The following is a 19430-nucleotide window of genomic DNA, read 5'->3' on the forward strand; positions in this document are numbered from 1 at the left end:
GATACCCCAGTATCCCAGCACCCCACTATCCCAGCACCCCAGTACCCCAGTACCCCAGTGTACCCCAGTACCCCAGTGTACCCCAGTGTACCCCATTACCCTAGTACCCCAGTGTCCCAGTGTACCCCAGCACCCCAGTGTACCGCAATGTACCCCAGTACCCCAGTGTACCCCAGTGTACCCCAGCACCCCAGTGTACCCCAGCACCCCAGTGTACCCCAGTGTACCCCAGTGTACTCCAGCACCCCAGTACCCCATTACCCCAGCACCCCAGCACCCCAGTGTACCCCAGTACACCCCAGTGTACCCCAGCACCCCAGTGTACCCCAGTGTACCCCAGTGTACCCCAGTGTACCCCATTACCCCAGTGTACCCCAGTGTACCCCATTACCCCAGCACCCCGGCGCATTACCGCAGCAGGCGCAGCTCTGCCAGCAGCGTGGGGTTCTGCTGCGCCTTCTCGGGCGTGGGCTGCGACGCCTGCTCGTGCTCCAGCCGCAGCCGCTGGATCTCCTGCAGGATCTCCCTGCACACACGGGGGGGAAAGGACAGGGTCAGTGCTGGGAAAACACCTCTTTATCACTGGCTTTTAGCAAATATTAAAATTAATACTACATGCGTGATGACAGAAAGTTATGCTGTATCAATTCTCCTGTTTATCATTGTCATTTCACAAATATTAACGTGAATATTTGTCCTAGGGTGACGTTATGATGCTTGTATCCCTGTCTGTGTGTTCTGTTTATGCTGGATATTGTGTTCTGTGCATTCAAGACTGGCTCTGAGGAGTGGAAGTTTTGTTTTGGTTTCTTATCAGCCTCCCCACAGCTGGTAGGACACTTGGACGGGGCAGTACATGGTGCCGCTTTTGCTTTTTGCTTGGCTCTTTGCTTTGCTCTCATCTTGCTTCTGCTTTGCTCCTGCTTTGTTCTTGCTTTTAGCTTCTGCTCATTAGTTCGTTTAGCTAAGCAGCCCAAATTTTCTCTGGACTGTTTCTCCTTTCCCTTGTTTTGGACCTACTCGAACCTGCTCTGGACTGGGACCTGGGAACAGCGAGAGTTTGCACCCTGTGGCTGCAGCAGCTGCCCCAGCACTGAGGGACTGAGAGCAGAGCGACCACCCCCAGAGAGACTTTCTGAATTTGTCATCTTTTCAGAGTGTTGTCATCTAATATTGTTCATTTTGTGTGCTGGGGGGCACTGTGCCCGCTCAACAAACAGGTTCTTTCCACTGCTCTCCGAGGAATCCTTCCCAAACTGGTTGTGGGGAGGGGCCCTGTGGGTTTGCTTACTGGAGGGGCCCCATTTTGGGGATTTTCTCCCAGATTTGCCCTAAACATGGACATGGGCACAGCCAGGCATGGATAAGGATGTGGGCACAGCCAGGACAGGGATGTGGGCACAGGCAGGACAGGGACGTGGGCACAGCCTGGCATGGACAGGGATGTGGGCACAGCCTGGCATGAACAGGGATGTGGGCACAGGCAGGACAGGGACGTGGGCATAGCCAGGACAGGGATGTGGGCACAGCCTGGCATGGACAAGGATGTGGGCACAGCCAGGACAGGGATGTGGGCACAGTCTGGCATGGACAGGGATGTGGGCACAGCCAGCGCAGGGATGTGGGCACAGCCTGGCATGAACAGGGATGTGGGCACAGGCAGGACAGGGACGTGGGCATAGCCAGGACAGGGATGTGGGCACAGCCAGCGCAGGGATGTGGGCACAGTCTGGCATGGACAGGGATGTGGGCACAGCCAGGACAGGGATGTGGGCACAGAACCAGAACAGAGATGTGGGCACAGCCAGGACAGAGATGTGGGCATAGCCAGGACAGAGATGTGGGCACAGCCAGGACAGGGATGTGGGCACAGCCAGGACAGGGATGTGGGCACAGCCAGGACAGGGATGTGGGCACAGCCAGGACAGAGATGTGGGCATAGCCAGGACAGAGATGTGGGCACAGCCAGGACAGGGATGTGGGCATAGCCAGGACAGAGATGTGGGCACAGCCAGGACAGGGATGTGGGCAGCCCGTGGGCACAGCCCCCAAACCCTGCAGAGGGACGGGGCCAGGACAGCCCAGGGCTCCCTGCAGCAGGGATGGAGCCCTTCCAAGAGCACAGAGTCACCTCCAGCTCTCCTTGCTGCCACTGCAGAGCTGCTCTGCTGCCAGGGCATCTCCAGGAACCATTCCAACCTCATCCTGCCGGGGCACCAAGGCTGCAGCACCGCCAGGGCTGTCACAGACACCTTTTATGAAAAATCCTTTCCTTGGGATTTTTCCTCCTGAGAAGCTGAGAGGCCTCAGGAACAAAATGTAAACATTGATTATCTGCTGCTGTGGAATGCAACAGCTGCATCTGGGATTGGCCTCGTGGGGTTGTTTCTAATTAATGGCCAATCACAGTCAGCTGGCTCAGACTGTCTCAGTCAGTCACAAGCATTTGTTATGATCCTTTTTCTATTCTTAGCTAGCCTTCTGATGAAATTCTTTCTTCTATTCTTTTAGTATAGTTTTAATATAATATATATCACAAAATAATAAATCAGCCTTCTGGAACATGGAGTCAGATCCTCGTCTCTTCCCTCATCCTGGGACCCCCGTGAACACCATCACAGCAGGGCTGAGCTGCTCCTGCTCTCCAGGAACTGCTCCTGCTCCAAAGGGCCCTGGAGCAGCCTTTTCCCTCTGCTGAGGGTGCCTGGGCACAGGGCTGGGCACAGGGAGAGCCTGGGGGGCTCCACAGCTGACCCTCTGCAGCAACAAAAATCCTCTGGGTGGCTTTGGAAGGGACCTCAGAGCCCACTCAGTGCCACCCCTGACACCTCCCACTGTGCCAACCCCAGTGTCCAGCCTGGCCCTGGGCACTGCCAGGGATCCAGGGGCAGCCCCAGCTGCTCTGGGTGATGCCTTGTGCAGGCTGAGCTGGAGCAGAGGCTGGGCAGAGCTAAAGAATCAAACAGGGATTTATTCAAAGCATCTCCTGCATGGATCCACCTGGGGCAGCACAAGAGCCCAGCCAGGGCTGCACCCAAGGTGAACCAAAATGGTCCCAAGATGAACCAAAATGGTCCCAAAATGAGCCCAAGATGAACCAAAATGGTCCCAAAATGAACCCAAGATGAACCAAAATGGTCCCAAAATGAACCCAGGAGGAACCAAAACGGTCCCAAAATGAACCCAAGATGAACCAAAATGGCCCCAAAATGAACCCAAGATGAACCAAAATGGTCCCAAGATGAACCAAAATGGTCCCAAAATGAGCCCAAGATGAACCAAAATGGTCCCAAAACGAACCCAAGATGAACCAAACTGGCCCCAAAATGAACCCAAGGGGAACCAAAATGGTCCCAAAATGAACCCAAGATGAACCAAAATGGCCCCAAAATGAACCCAAGATGAACCAAAATGACCCCAAAATGCAGAACCAGGCACGGGGTCTGTCACTGGGATCAGTTCTGCTCCATTTGCACCTTGCAGTTCATTGTCCCATTCCAGCTTTAGCCCCTGCAGTCCCATCCTTGTTTTTCTCTCTCCTGTTTGTGCTCCTGGGCTGAGATTTGGGTCATTTGTCCTTGGTGCCCAGCTGGAGCAGGAATTGTTTTGTGTCCCTGCTCTGTGCCCAGAGCTCAGCATCCCTGATATGAAACCCAGACCCACACACCAAAGCAGCACAGAATGTGAAAAGATCCCAGCTCTGAGTTTTGCTGGATGTGCCAGTGGCTGGAGAAGATGATTTTAAGAAGATTAAAGATGATCAAAGCCCCTCCCTGGGGAACAGGGCAGGGCAGCCCCTCCCCGTGGGTAATTAACGGATGTTAATGAGTAATTAACGAGTGGATGGGGCAGGTGCAGGCCAGCACAGCCCTGGGGATGCAGTGGGGACGGGAGGGCAGCAGGGCTCTGTACCTGTTCTTGTTCTCCAGCTCTGCTATCAGCTGCCTCTGCTGCTTGTTGGCATCAAAGCTGAAGGGCAGGTCTGCAGGGGGACGGGGCTGCAGAGAGAGCAGGGGGTCAGAAAGGGCAGAAAAACACCGGGAATGCAGGCACAGAAATCACAGAAAATACAGAAATCACGGGGAATGCGGCCGCGCAAATCACAGAAAATACAGAAATCACGCAATCACAGAAATCACACAGTCACGGAAGTCACAGAAAATACAGAAAACACACAATCACGGAAATCACTGAGAATAATCACAGAAATCACAGAAAATACAGTCACAGAAATCACACAATCACAGAAATCATACGGTCACAGAAATCGCAGAATCACAGAGAATACAGTCACAGAAATCACAGAGTAGCAGAAAACACAGAAATCACAGAAATTACAGAGAAATCACAGAAATCACGCAATCACAGAAATCAGAGAAACCACACCAATCACACAAAACACAGAAATCAGAGAAAATACACAAATCACACAATCACAGAAAACACGGAAATTACAGAAATCACACAAATCAAGGAAAGTAGAAAACACAGAAATCACAGAAAATACACAAATCACACAATCACAGAAATTAGAGAAATCACAGAAATCACAGAAAACACATAATCATATAAATCAGAGAAATCACACAAATCACACAAATCACACCATTCAAATCACAGAAATCACAGAATCACGCCAATCACAAGCACAGAAATAACAGAAATAATAGAAATCACACAATCACACAAAACACAGAAATCACAGAAAACATAATCATATAAATCATATAAATCAGAGAAATCACACCAATCACACAAAACACAGAAATCAGTGAAAATACACGAATCACAGAAAATACACAAATCCCACAATCACAGAAAACACAGAAATCACAGAATCACACAATCACAGAAATCACACCAATCACAGAAATCACAGAAAATACACAATCACACAAGTCACAGAAAACACAGAAATGACACAAATCATACAAACCATAGAAAACACATAAAATACAGAAATTATATAAATGACACAAATAATCGAAAACACACAACATAGAAATCACACAAATGATACAATCACACAATCACAGAAATAATATCAATCACAGAAATCACAGAAAAACCACAATCACAGAAATCACAGAAATTACACAATCACAGAAGTCACAGAAAACACAGAAAACACAAAATCACAGAAATCATATCAATCACAGAAAACACAGACACAGAAGCCACAGAAAACACAGATATCACACAAATCACACCAATCACAGAAGTCACACAATCACAGAAATAATGTAAATCACAGAAAACACAGAAAATACACAATCACACCAATCACACAAGTAACAGAAAACACAGAAATGACAGAAATCACACAATCATACAATCACACAAATCATAGAAAACACAGAAATCACATAAATCACACCAGTGCCACCAGTCCCTCCCTGGTTTGCAGCCACAGCTCCCAGCCCTGGGTCCCCCCAGGGTGTCACAGGCTTCCAGGGCTGAGCTCCCTGCCCACCCTGCACAGAACCAATTCCATTTTCCTCTGTTTTTTGAAGCCCTTCAGGACACAAAGCCCAGCCCCAGGGCCTCAGTGGCTCCTCCTGGGCACAGAACCAGCCCTTGCTTTGCTCAAAAACTCTGCTCAAACCTTGAGTGTCCCCCCAGTGTCCCCATGGCAGGAAGGGCACTCACAGCATTGCCAGCAGTGTCCCCCAGTGTCCCCATGGTAGGACAGGGCACTCACAGCATTGCCAGCAGTGTCCCCCAGTGTCTCCTCAGTGTCCCCATGGCAGGACAGGGCACTCACAGCATTGCCAGCAGTGTCCCCCAGTGTCCCCAGTGTCCCCATGGCACTCACAGCATTGCCAGCAGTGTCCCCTCAGTGTCCCCAGTGTCCCCATGGAACTCACAGCATTGCCAGCAGTGTCCCCCAGTGTGCCCCCAGTGTCCCCATGGCAGGACAGGGCACTCACAGCATTGCCAGCAGTGTCCCCCCAGTGCCCCCAGTGTCCGCATGGCACTCACAGCATTGCCAGCAGTGTCCCCCCAGTGTCCCCATGGCACTCATAGCATTGCCAGCAGTGTCCCCCAGTGTCCCCTCAGTGGCAGGAAGGGCACTCACAGCATTGCCAGCAGTGTCCCCCAGTGTCCCCATGGCACTCACAGCATTGCCAGCAGTGTTCCCCAGTGTCCCCCCAGTGTCCCCCGGTGTCCTCCCAGTGTCCCCAGTGTCCCCATGGCACTCACAGCATTGCCAGCAGTGTCCCCCAGTGTCCCCCAGTGTCCCCCCAGTGTCCCCCAGTGTCCCCCAGTGTCCCCACGGCACTCACAGCATTGCCAGCAGTGTCCCTCAGTGTCCCCCCGGTGTCCCCCCAGTGTCCCCAGTGTCCCCATGGCACTCACAGCATTGCCAGCCTCAGCAGCCAAGCGCGCGGCGTAGCGGGCGATCAGCCGGTGCTCCTCGTCCAGCCGGCCTGGGCTGTCCAGGGCACTGCAAACCAGCACAGGGTGAGAGCAGGGAACTGTGAAACCTGATCAGGACCAGCCCAGGGCACTGCCAAACCAACCCAGAGCCAGCCCAGGGCACTGCAAAACAATCACAGTGAGACAGGGCACTGCCAAGCCTGACCAGAGCCAGCCCAGCAAACCTCAAAACCAACCCAGGGCCAGCCCAGGGCACTGTAAAACCTGATCAGAGGCCAGAGCACTACCAAACCTGACCAGAGCCAGCCCAGGGAACTGTGAAACCTGACCAGAACCAATCCAGGGCTGTCCAGGGCACTGTAAAACCTACCCAGAGTGAGCCCAGGACACCTCAAAACCAGCCCAGAGCCAGCCCAGAGCACTGCAGAACAACCCAGAGTGAGCCCAGGGAACTGCAAACCCTGACCAGAGCCAGCCCAGAGCACTGCAAAACAGCACAGGGTAAGCCCAGGGCTGCCAGGACACTCCAAAACCAAACCCAGAGCCAGCCCAGGGTTCCAGGACACTCCCAAACCTGACCAGAGCTACCCCAAGGCACTGCAAAGCAGCACAGGGTGAGCCCAGGGCACTGTGAAACCTGACCAGAGTGAGCCCAGGGCTGCCCAGGGCACTGCCAAACCAACCCAGAGGGAGCCAGGGCACTGTAGAACCTGACCAGAGCCAGCCCAGGGAACCTCAAAACCAACCCAGAGCCAGCCCAGGGCACTGCCAAACCTGACCAGAGCCAGCCCAGAGAACTGCAAACCAACCCAGAGCGAGCCCAGGGAACCTCAAAAGCAAGCCCAGAGCCAGCGCAGGGTTCCAGGACACTCCCAAAGCCCCCAGAGCCAGCCCAGGGAACCAGAGCTGGGTGGGAGGAGGACGCAGGGAGAGAATCCACAGGGTTCCCCAGCAGCAGAGGAGGGAGAGGGCTCACACACAATGCCCTGAGCTAAAAACACCATTCTGGGTCATCTGGCCCAGATCTGTGCCACCTTGCCCTTTGCCAGGGGCTCCAGCTCAGCCCTGATGGAAAGGAGAGACCAGGACAGGTCACACACCTGGGCACACCTGGGCTGGTGACAGTGACACTGAGGGCACCCTGGGGACAGGCAACAGTGCCAGGGCAGCAGGAGATGCCAGGGAAGGGAAGGGAAGGGAAGGGAAGGGAAGGGAAGGGAAGGGAAGGGAAGGGAAGGGAAGGGAAGGGAAGGGAAGGGAAGGGAAGGGAAGGGAAGGGAAGGGAAGGGAAGGGAAGGGAAGGGAAGGGAAGGGAAGGGAAGGGAAGGGAAGGGAAGGGAAGGGAAGGGAAGGGAAGGGAAGGGAAGGGAAGGGAAGGGAAGGGAAGGGAAGGGAAGGGAAGGGAAGGGAAGGGAAGGGAAGGGAAGGGAAGGGAAGGGAAGGGAAGGGAAGGGAAGGGAAGGGAAGGGAAGGGAAGGGGGTGGGACTGGCACAGCAGAAGGGAGGGGAAAGGTGTGCCAGGATGGGTCCCTGTGCCAGCCCAGAGGGGACAGGAGCCACACACAGCCTGGGCAGGACAGGGGACACTCAGGGAATGGGGACACTCAGGGAGAAGGGACACTGAGGGACAGGGGACATTCAGGGGACAGCCAGGGAATGGGGACACTCAGGGGACACCCAGGGGCAGGGGACAGCTGGGGGACACCCAGGGAATGGGGACCCTCAGGGGACACTCAAGGAAAATTTGGGGGTGAGATGAGATTCCAGCAGGGGGAAATCTGGGGGAAAAGATGAGATTCCAGCAGGGGGAAATTTGGGGTAAAATATGAGATTCCAACATGGGGAAAGATGAGATTCCAGCAGGAGGAAATTTGGGGGAAAAGATTAAATTCCAGGAGGGGGAAATAAAGAGATTCCAGCAGGGGTGAAGACGAGATTCCATCAGGGGGATTTCTGAGATTCCAGCAGGGGAAAATTTGGGGAAAAAGAGGGGATTCCAGCAGGGGAAAGATGAGATTCCAACAAGAGGAAATGGGGAAAAAGATGAGGTTCCAGCAGGGGGAAATTTGGGGGAAAGATGAGATTCCATCAGGGGAAATCTGGGGAAAAAGTTGAGATTCCAGCAGGGGGGAATTTGGGGGAAAAAAAAATGAGATTCCAGCAGGGGAAAGATGAGATTACAGAGGGGGGAAATTTGGGGAAAAATCTGAGATTCCAGCAGGAGGAAGATGAGATTCCAGCAGGGGAAATTTGGGGTGAAATAAGATTCCAGCAGGGGGAATTTTGGGGAAAAAGATGAGATTCCAACAGGGGGAAATCTGAGATTCCAGTAGGGGGAAATTTGGGGAAAAATATGAGATTCCAGCAGGGGGACAAAGATGAGATTCCAGCAGGGGGAAAAAAAAGATATTCCAGCAGAGGGAAATTTGGGGGAAAAGATGAGATTCCAACAGGGGAATTCTGAGGCAAGATGAGATTCCAGCAAGAAGAAATTTGGGGAAAAAGTTGAGATTCCAGCAGGGGGGAATTTGGAGAAAAAGATGAGATTGCAGCAGGGGAAAGATAAGATTCCAACAGGGGGAAAATTGGGGAAAAATATGCGATTTCAGCAGAGGGAAGATGAGATTCCAACAGGGGAAATCTGGGGGACAAAGATGAGATTCCAGCAGAGGGAAATCTGGGGAAGAAGATGAGATTCCAGCAGGGGGAAATCTGATATTCCAGCAGGGAGAAAGTTGATATTCCAGCAGGGAGAAATTTTATGTGAGATGAGATTCCAGCAGAGGGAGATTTGGGGAAAAAGATGAGATTCCAGCAGGGGGGAAATTTGAGGGAAAAGATGAGATTTCAGCAGGGAAAGATGAGATTCCAATAGGGAGAAATCCGGGGAAAAATCTGAGATTCCAGGAGGAGGAAATCTGGGGGAAAAGCTGAGATTCCAACAGGGGAAAATTTGGGAAAGTTGAGATTCCAGCAGGGGGAAATTTGGGGAAAGATGGGATTCCACCAGAGGGAAATCTGAGATTCCAGTAGAGGGAAATTTGGGGAAAAAGATGAGATTCCAACAGGGGGACAAAGATGAGATTGCAGCAGGGGGAAGTTTGGGGAAAGAGGAGATCCCAGCAGGGGGAAATTTAGGGGAAAAGATGAGATTCCAGCAGGGGAAAAATTTGGGGAAAATTATGAGATTCCCGCAGGGGAAAATTTGGGGGAAAAGATGAAATTCCAGCAGGGGGAAAGATGAGATTCCAACAGGGGGAAACTGGGGGGGGAAATCTGAGATTCCCGCAGGGGAAAAATTTGGGGAAAATTATGAGATTCCCGCAGGGGAAAATTTGGGGGAAAAGATGAGATCCCAGCAGGGGAAATTTGGCGTGAGATTCCAGCAGGATCACAGCGAGAGGCGAAGGAACGAACCCATTTGGGATCAATCAGAATTTGTGAGAGGGGATCTCAGTGCCTGGTCCGGCAGGGACCCAGGGCCACCCCCGTGTGTGTCCCCAATGTGTCCCCGGGCTCACAAAGGTGGCAATCAGGGACACCCTGTGTGTGCCCAGTGTCCCCAATGTCCCCGGGCTGGCACTGACCGTGCCCCGTGCCACAGGTGCCTCACAAAGGTGGCAATCAGGGACAGCCTGTGTGTCCCCAGTGTCCCCTGTGTGTCCCCGGGCTGGCACTGACCGTGCCCCGCTCCTCAGGTGCCTCACAAAGGTGGCAATCAGGGCGTGCTCCTCCCGGCACGGCTCGGGGCTGCTGCTGCTGCTGCTGGGCTGGCACCTGGCAGGGGCGGGGAGAGCAGAAAAACAACAACAGAAATTCCGTAAGTTCGGGAAAACTTGTGAAATGTGGGGATGGGATCTGTGAGGGCACTGCTGCTGCCCAGACAATGGGAGGGGACACTGGGGACAGCCAGGTACTGGCACAATGCCACCCTCTCTGCTTCTCTGCCTCTTCCTTTTGGACATGAGGAGGAATTTCTGCATGGAAAGGGTGCTCAGGCCTTGGGGCTGCCCAGGGAGGTTGGCAGTGCCCATCCCTGCAGGTAGCACCAGGATGTGGCACTGAGTGCCCTGGGCTGGGCACAAGGTGGGCATTGGGCACAGCTGGCACTGGATGGGCTGGGAGGGATTACAGAGGGGGCCTGGAAATGGCCCAGGCAGGGAGCCAGGGCACCCCAGAACCACAGAATTCCTGAACCCCAGAACGCCAGAATCCCATAACCCCAGAATTCCAGAACCACAGAACTCCAGAATCCCAGAACCCCATCATCCCAGAACCCAAGAATCCCAGAACCCTAGAATTCCAGAGCTCCAGAACCCCAGAACTCCAGAACCCTAACCATGAACTCCAGAATTCCAGAGCTCCAGAATCCCAGAATTCCAGAGCTCCAGAACCCCAGAACTCCAGAACCCTAACCATGAATTCCAGAATTCCAGAGCTCCAGAACCCCAGAATTCCAGAATATATTATATATTATATATTATATATTATATATTATATATTATATATTATATATTATATATTATATATTATATATTATACAATATATATAATATATTATATATTATACAACATATAGAATATATTATATATATATATATACATATATATATACATATATATATATATTTTTTTTTTTTAAATATTTATTTACTACCCAGCTCTGTCAAGCACAGCCTGCACCTCGCTGCTTGGCAGGAATATTTAACTAATATAATATAATATAATATAATATAATATAATATAATATAATATAATATTTTTATTCTATAACATATTTATTATAATTATAGAACAATATTATTATTCTATCATCTATTTATAGTATTACAGAATTTAATTATTTACAATTATAGAGTAATATTATTCCATCAATTATTTACAATATTATATTTATTTATATATTAATCTTGATTTATTTATGACCCAGCTCTGACAAGCCCAGCCTGCACCTTGCTGTTCAGCAGGAACATTTAATTATTTATATATAATATAATATTTATTTATTCTATAATGTATTTATTATAATTATAGAATAATACTATTTTTCTATAATTTATTTATAATATTATAGAATTAAATTATTTCTACTTTATAGAATAGTACTATTGTTCTATAATTTATTTATACTCTTGTATTTATTTTATATATATTTATATTTATTCATTACTCAGCTCTGCCAAACACGGCCTGCACCATGCTGCTCAGCAGGAATATTTATTTATTTATTTATTCATAAGATTTATTTATATAATTTTTTTTATTTATTTATATTTATTTATTCCCCAGCTCTGCAAAGCACAGCTTGCACCTCACTGCTCGGCAGGGATACATTATATTATGTTATATTATATTATATTATATTATATTATATTATATTATATTATATTATATTATATTATATTATATTATAATTATATTATATTATATTAATATTATATTATATTATATTATATTATATTATATTATATTATATTATATTATATTATTTTTATATTATATTATTTTTATATTATATTATTTTTATATTATATTATTTTTATATTATATTATTTTTATATTATTTTTACGTTGTTAATATTTATTTTTATTTATTTATTACCCAGCTCTGCCAGTCCCCACTCAGGGCTTTCCTGCCCTGCCAGAGCTCATCCCCAGCACCATTCCCAGCCCCAGGAGCTGAGCTGGCACACCTGGGAGGTGCCACAGGGACAGGGGGGCACCTGGCACACAATTCCAGCTGGGGAAGGCAAAACCTGCTCAGGAGCTCTTGGAGAGGGCAGCTCCTGCAGGGCATCCTGCCGGAGAGCTGGCACACCTGGCACCCCTGGCACCCCTCCCATGCCCAGCTGGCAGCCCTGGCACCCCCTGGCCAGGAGCGAGGCCAGGTGAGCCCCCCGGTACCTTTTGGTTGGCGTGGGAGCTCCCGAGGACACGTGGGTGACCAGGGCCTCGTTCATGTTAGCCACGGGCCTGGGAGGGCTGCAACACACGGGGACACCGTGAGAGACAGAAATACAACCAGAAAATAACCCAAAACCACACAGGGATCGGGTCAGAGAGCAGAGAAACAACCAGAAAATAACCCAAAACACACAGGGATCGGGTCAGAGAGCAGAGAAACAACCAGAAAATAACCCAAAACACACAGGGATGGGGTCAGAGAGTGAGAAACAATCAGAAAATAACCCAAAACACACAGGAATTGGGTCAGAGAACAGAGAAACAACCAGAAAATAACCCAAAACACACAGGGACATGGTGAGAGACAGAAAATACAAATGGGAACAACCCAAAACAGACAGGGACACCGTGAGAGACAGAAAACAACCAGAAAATAACCCAAAACACACAGGGATCGGGTCAGAGAGCAGAGAAACAACCAGAAAATAACCCAAAACCACACAGGGATCGGGTCAGAGAGCAGAGAAACAACCAGAAAATAACCCAAAACACACAGGGATCGGGTCAGAGAGCAGAGAAACAACCAGAAAATAACCCAAAAACACACAGGGATCGGGTCAGAGAGCGAGAAACAACCAGAAAATAACCCAAAAACACACAGGGATCGGGTCAGAGAGCAGAGAAACAACCAGAAAATAACCCAAAACTGACAGGGACACTGTGAGAGACAGAAAATACAAATGGGACCTGCCAAAAACAGACAGGGACCCTGTGAGAGAGAGAAAATAGACAAGGAAATAACCCAAAACCAGACAGGGACATGGTCAGAGGCAGAAAATACAAATGGGAACAACCCAAAACAGACAGGGATCCTGTTAGAGAGGAGAAAAACCATCATGTACAGCCCAGCACTGCCAGGGATGCTGTTAGTGGGCAGGAAAACCAACAAGGAAACAACCCAGGATATACAGGGATATTGTTAGAGGGCAGGAAATACAAAAGGAAACAACCCAACATGGACAGGGATCCTGTCAGAGAGCAGTAAAACAACCCAGGAGTGCCAGGGATCCTGTTAGAGAGGGGAAAAACCAATAAGGAAACAACCACAAACAGACAGGGAGACTGTGAGAGAGGAGAAAATACAAATGGAAACAGATGGGGATCCTGTTAGAGAGGAGAAAATACAAACGGAAATAGACAGGGATCCTGACAGAGGGCAGGAAAACCAACAGGAAACACCTAAAATACTTAAATCAGGTTTTTTACTGTCGAAATAAATAGTTCAATGAAAAATATTCAGGATTCAGCTACCAAGGAGGTATTTTTGTGGTTTGATAACCTCACCAGGAATCCAAACTATTGAGGTAGAAGAAGAGTCAGTGAAGGGAATGGTCAGTGAGGGGAATGGTCAGTGAGGGGAATGGTCAGCAGGGAATGGTCAGTGAGGGGAATGGTCAGTGAGGGGAATGGTCAGCAGGGAATGGTCAGCAGGGAATGGTCAGTGAGGGGAATGGTCAGTGAGGGGAATGGTCAGTGACGGGAATGGTCAGTGAGGGGAATGGTCAGTGAAGGGAATGGTCAGCAGGGAATGGTCAGTGAGGGGAATGGTCAGTGAGGGGAATGGTCAGCAGGGAATGGTCAGTGAAGGGAATGGTCAGCAGGGAATGGTCAGTGAGAGGAATGGTCAGCAGGGAATGGTCAGCAGGGAATGGTCAGTGAGGGGAATGGTCAGTGATGGGAATGGTCAGTGAGGGGAATGGTCAGTGACGGGAATGGTCAGTGAGGGGAATGGTCAGTGAAGGGAATGGTCAGCAGGGAATGGTCAGTGAGGGGAATGGTCAGTGAGGGGAATGGTCAGTGAGGGGAATGGTCAGCAGGGAATGGTCAGTGAGGGGAATGGTCAGCAGGGAATGGTCAGCAGGGAATGGTCAGTGAGGGGAATGGTCAGTGAGGGGAATGGTCAGTGAGAGGAATGGTCAGCAGGGAATGGTCAGTGAGGGGAATGGTCAGCTGGGAATGGTCAGCAGGGAATGGTCAGTGAGGGGAATGGTCAGTGAGGGGAATGGTCAGCAGGGAATGGTCAGCAGGGAATGGTCAGTGAGAGGAATGGTCAGCAGGGAATGGTCAGTGAGGGGAATGGTCAGCTGGGAATGGTCAGCAGGGAATGGTCAGTGAGGGGAATGGTCAGTGAGGGGAATGGTCAGCAGGGAATGGTCAGTGAGGGGAATGGTCAGCAGGGAATGGTCAGCAGGGAATGGTCAGTGAGAGGAATGGTCAGTGAGAGGAATGGTCAGCAGGGAATGGTCAGTGAGGGGAATGGTCAGCAGGGAATGGTCAGCAGGGAATGGTCAGTGAGGGGAATGGTCAGCAGGGAATGGTCAGCAGGGAATGGTCAGTGAGGGGAATGGTCAGTGAGGGGAATGGTCAGTGAGAGGAATGGTCAGCAGGGAATGGTCAGTGAGGGGAATGGTCAGCTGGGAATGGTCAGCAGGGAATGGTCAGTGAGGGGAATGGTCAGTGAGGGGAATGGTCAGCAGGGAATGGTCAGCAGGGAATGGTCAGTGAGAGGAATGGTCAGCAGGGAATGGTCAGTGAGGGGAATGGTCAGCTGGGAATGGTCAGCAGGGAATGGTCAGTGAGGGGAATGGTCAGTGAGGGGAATGGTCAGCAGGGAATGGTCAGTGAGGGGAATGGTCAGCAGGGAATGGTCAGCAGGGAATGGTCAGTGAGAGGAATGGTCAGTGAGAGGAATGGTCAGCAGGGAATGGTCAGTGAGGGGAATGGTCAGCAGGGAATGGTCAGCAGGGAATGGTCAGTGAGGGGAATGGTCAGCAGGGAATGGTCAGCAGGGAATGGTCAGTGAGGGGAATGGTCAGCAGGGAATGGTCAGTGAGGGGAATGGTCAGTGAGGGGAATGGTCAGCAGGGAATGGTCAGCAGGGAATGGTCAGTGAGGGGAATGGTCAGTGAGGGGAATGGTCAGTGAGGGGAATGGTCAGTGACGGGAATGGTCAGTGAGGGGAATGGTCAGTGAAGGGAATGGTCAGCAGGGAATGGTCAGTGAGGGGAATGGTCAGTGAGGGGAATGGTCAGCAGGGAATGGTCAGTGAAGGGAATGGTCAGCAGGGAATGGTCAGTGAGAGGAATGGTCAGCAGGGAATGGTCAGCAGGGAATGGTCAGTGAGGGGAATGGTCAGTGATGGGAATGGTCAGTGAGGGGAATGGTCAGTGACGGGAATGGTCAGTGAGGGGAATGGTCAGTGAAGGGAATGGTCAGCAGGGAATGGTCAGTGAGGGGAATGGTCAGTGAGGGGAATGGTCAGTGAGGGGAATGGTCAGCAGGGAATGGTCAGTGAGGGGAATGGTCAGCAGGGAATGGTCAGCAGGGAATGGTCAGTGAGGGGAATGGTCAGTGAGGGGAATGGTCAGTGAGAGGAATGGTCAGCAGGGAATGGTCAGTGAGGGGAATGGTCAGCTGGGAATGGTCAGCAGGGAATGGTCAGTGAGGGGAATGGTCAGTGAGGGGAATGGTCAGCAGGGAATGGTCAGTGAGGGGAATGGTCAGCAGGGAATGGTCAGCAGGGAATGGTCAGTGAGAGGAATGGTCAGTGAGAGGAATGGTCAGCAGGGAATGGTCAGTGAGGGGAATGGTCAGCAGGGAATGGTCAGCAGGGAATGGTCAGTGAGGGGAATGGTCAGCAGGGAATGGTCAGCAGGGAATGGTCAGTGAGGGGAATGGTCAGTGAGGGGAATGGTCAGCAGGGAATGGTCAGCAGGGAATGGTCAGCAGAGTATGGTCAGTGAGGGGAATGGTCAGTGAGGGGAATGGTCAGCAGGGAATGGTCAGCAGGGAATGGTCAGCAGGGAATGGTCAGCAGGGAATGGTCAGTGAGGGGAATGGTCAGCAGGGAATGGTCAGCAGGGAATGGTCAGTGAGGGGAATGGTCAGTGAGGGGAATGGTCAGCAGGGAATGGTCAGTGAGGGGAATGGTCAGTGAAGGGAATGGTCAGTGAGGGGAATGGTCAGTGAGGGGAATGGTCAGCAGGGAATGGTCAGCAGGGAATGGTCAGCAGGGAATGGTCAGTGAGGGGAATGGTCAGCAGGGAATGGTCAGCAGGGAATGGTCAGTGAGGGGAATGGTCAGTGAGGGGAATGGTCAGTGAAGGGAATGGTCAGTGAAGGGAATGGTCAGTGAAATGAATGTACATTTCCAGAATAGCTATTTTTGGAGGAATATGTATATTTCCAGGATTTTTCTCTTAGAAGCTCCAGCTTCTCCCTGTTTTGCTGCTTTGGGATGTGATTTGGAGAATTGTTTACCCAGCATGTGAATTGTTTTTAATTAATGGCCAATCACAGCCAGCTGTGTTGGACTCGCTGAATCTGTCTCAGGTTTTTATTCTCATTCTTGTTCTAGCCTTCTGATGTCTCCTTTCTTTCTTTTGTGTAGTTTAGTACATAATTTCTTATAGTATCATATAATAACATATATAATAATATGTAATATATTATAATATAATAATATAATATTAATAGAATAATATATAAAATATATAGGGTATATATTATTATAAATATTTTATATAAAATTTTTTATATTAAAAATATAAAAAATTAAATATATATTTATATATATTTTATATATATAATATATATGTAAATAAATATATTTATTTATACTTCATTATAATTATATTATATTATATTATATATTATATTATGTTATATTATTTATTTTTATAAATACTTTATATGAAATATTTTTATATTTTAAATAAAAATTATTTATATACAAAAATATATTTTTATATATTTTAATATATATTTTATAATATATATGTAAATAAATATATTTATAATTCATTATTATTATACTATATTATATTATATTATCTATTTTTATAAATATTTAATATAAAATATTTTTTATATTTTAAATAAAAATATTTATAAAAATTTATTTATAAAATATATTTTTTATATATATTTTTTATATTTTTATAATATATGTGTAAATAAATATATTTATTTGTAATTAATTCATATTGATATTATATTATATTATATTATATTATATTATATTATATTATATTATATTATATTATATTATATTATATTATATTATATTATATTATATTATATTATATTATATTATATTATGAATTATTACATTTATATTATATATGGATACATTATCTATCTGTAATATATATATAGAATAGAATAGAATAGAATAGAATAGAATAGAATAGAATAGAATAGAATAGAATATATCTCAATAAAAAGAGATTTTTAAACAAAATCCAGCCCAGAGCAGCTCTGTGCTGCTGGGACTGCCTCAGTTTCCCTTCTGAGCCAGGAACAAACCCCTGGAAATTGGGGTAACCTCATTTCCCAGGCTGTGCTAATTAATGAGTTAAATAATTAATTAATTGTGCAAATGGGACGAGGCTGGGGAGGAAAAGGTGATTTTGGGAGCAGGTGACAAAGGCCCTGCAGAGCTTCTGCTCCAGCCACCACCCCAGGGCGAGGAGGAATGTGAATATTCACAGTTGGACACGGGAGGAATTAAATTAATTAAAGGAGGGATTAAATTAATTAAATCCCTCCCATAGTTTGGTAAGGAAAAATCAGGGATGGGTAAGGAAAAATCAGGGATGGGTAAGGAAAAATCAGATATTGGAAGGAAAAATCTGGGATGGGAAGGAAAAATCAGGGATTGGCAAGGAAAAATCAGGGATTGCTAAGGAAAAATTAGGGATGGGTAAGGAAAAATCAGGGATGAGTAAGGAAAAAATCAGGGATGGGTAAGGAAAAAAATCAAGGATTGGTAAAGAAAAATCAGAGATTGGGAAGGAAAATCAGGGATGGATAAGGAAAAATCAGGGACTGGTAAGGAAAAATCAGGGATGGGCAAGGAAAAATCAGGGATTGGAATGGAAAATCAGGGATGGGTAAGGAAAAATCTGTGATTGGCAAGGAAAAATCAGGCATTGCTAAGGGAAAATCAGAGATTGGCAAGGAAAAATCAGGGATTGGTAAGGAAAAATCAGGGATTGGTAAGGAAAAATCAGGGATGGGCAAGGAAAAATCAGGGATTGGAATGGAAAATCAGGGATGGGTAAGGAAAAATCTGTGATTGGCAAGGAAAAATCAGGCATTGCTAAGGGAAAATCAGAGATTGGCAAGGAAAAATCAGGGATTGGTAAGGAAAAATCAGGGATTGGTAAGGAAAAATCAGGAATTTGTAAGGAAAAAATGAGGGATTGGCGAGGAAAAACCAGGAATGGAAAAGAAAAATCCAGGGATGGGTTAAAGGCAGCAGCCAGACTGGTGCAGGGAGAGCAGCAAGGGCTGGCAGGGCTCAGGCTGCAGCAGCTCCCTAAAAATGGGATAAAAACTGCGGGGGTCAGCTGGGGATCATCACCTCATCCTGGGCAAATCCTGGGGGAAACCTGCAGGAAAATGAAATGGGAATGCGGGAATAATATAGGAATATGGGAACGTGGGAAAATCCTGGGAGCAACTTCCAGGAAAAATGAAATGGAAATATGGGGATAATATGGGAATATGGGACTATGGGAATACAGAAATATGGAAATGTTAGAATGTGGGAGTGTGGGAATAATATGGGAATGTGGGAATATGGAAATACTGGAATATGGGAGTTTGGGAACGTGGGAATTGGGCAGAATATGGGAATATGGGAAAATCCTGGGAGCAACTTCCAGAAAAACTGAAATTGAAATATGGAAATATGAGAATATGGAGATGTGGGAATATGGGAATAATATGGGAATAACATGGGAATGTGGGAATTGGGCAGAATATGGGAATATGGGAAAATCCTGGGAGCAACTTCCAGGAAAACTGAAATTGAAATGTGGGAATGTGGAAATGTGGGAATATGGGAATGTGGCGATATAGGAATATGGGAATATAGAAATATGGGAATATAGGAATGTGGGAATATTATGGGAATGTGGGAATTGGGCAGAATATGGGAATATGGGGAAATCCTGGGAGCAACCATATGAAATGGGAATGTGGGAATATGGAAATGTGGGAATAATGTGGGAATATGGAAATATGGGAATAATATGGGAATGTGGGAATGATATGGGAATATGAGGATATGGAAATAA

At 47.7% G+C, this 19430-nt stretch overlaps 1 protein-coding gene across 4 annotated transcripts in view; it reads right to left on the reverse strand.

Annotated features, from left to right (window-relative positions):
- The window catches only part of DTNB (dystrobrevin beta), a 134886-nt gene that overhangs the window by 68152 nt on the left and 47304 nt on the right, over positions 1-19430 (reverse strand). For 3 of the 4 annotated variants that reach the window (XM_058020289.1, XM_058020287.1, XM_058020288.1), the window contains exons 11-15: positions 12286-12363; positions 10063-10158; positions 6361-6448; positions 3913-3998; positions 413-526 (exon numbers count right to left, since the gene is read on the reverse strand). In XM_058020289.1, the coding sequence (XP_057876272.1) occupies positions 413-526; positions 3913-3998; positions 6361-6448; positions 10063-10158; positions 12286-12363 (462 nt within the window). The remainder of the gene's footprint in view (positions 1-412; positions 527-3912; positions 3999-6360; positions 6449-10062; positions 10159-12285; positions 12364-19430) is intronic. The other variant, XM_058020290.1, reaches the window with a different exon arrangement.

This window comes from Melospiza georgiana, chromosome 3, assembly GCF_028018845.1.
Source record: "Melospiza georgiana isolate bMelGeo1 chromosome 3, bMelGeo1.pri, whole genome shotgun sequence".
In the NCBI taxonomy this organism is placed as follows: domain Eukaryota; kingdom Metazoa; phylum Chordata; class Aves; order Passeriformes; family Passerellidae; genus Melospiza; species Melospiza georgiana.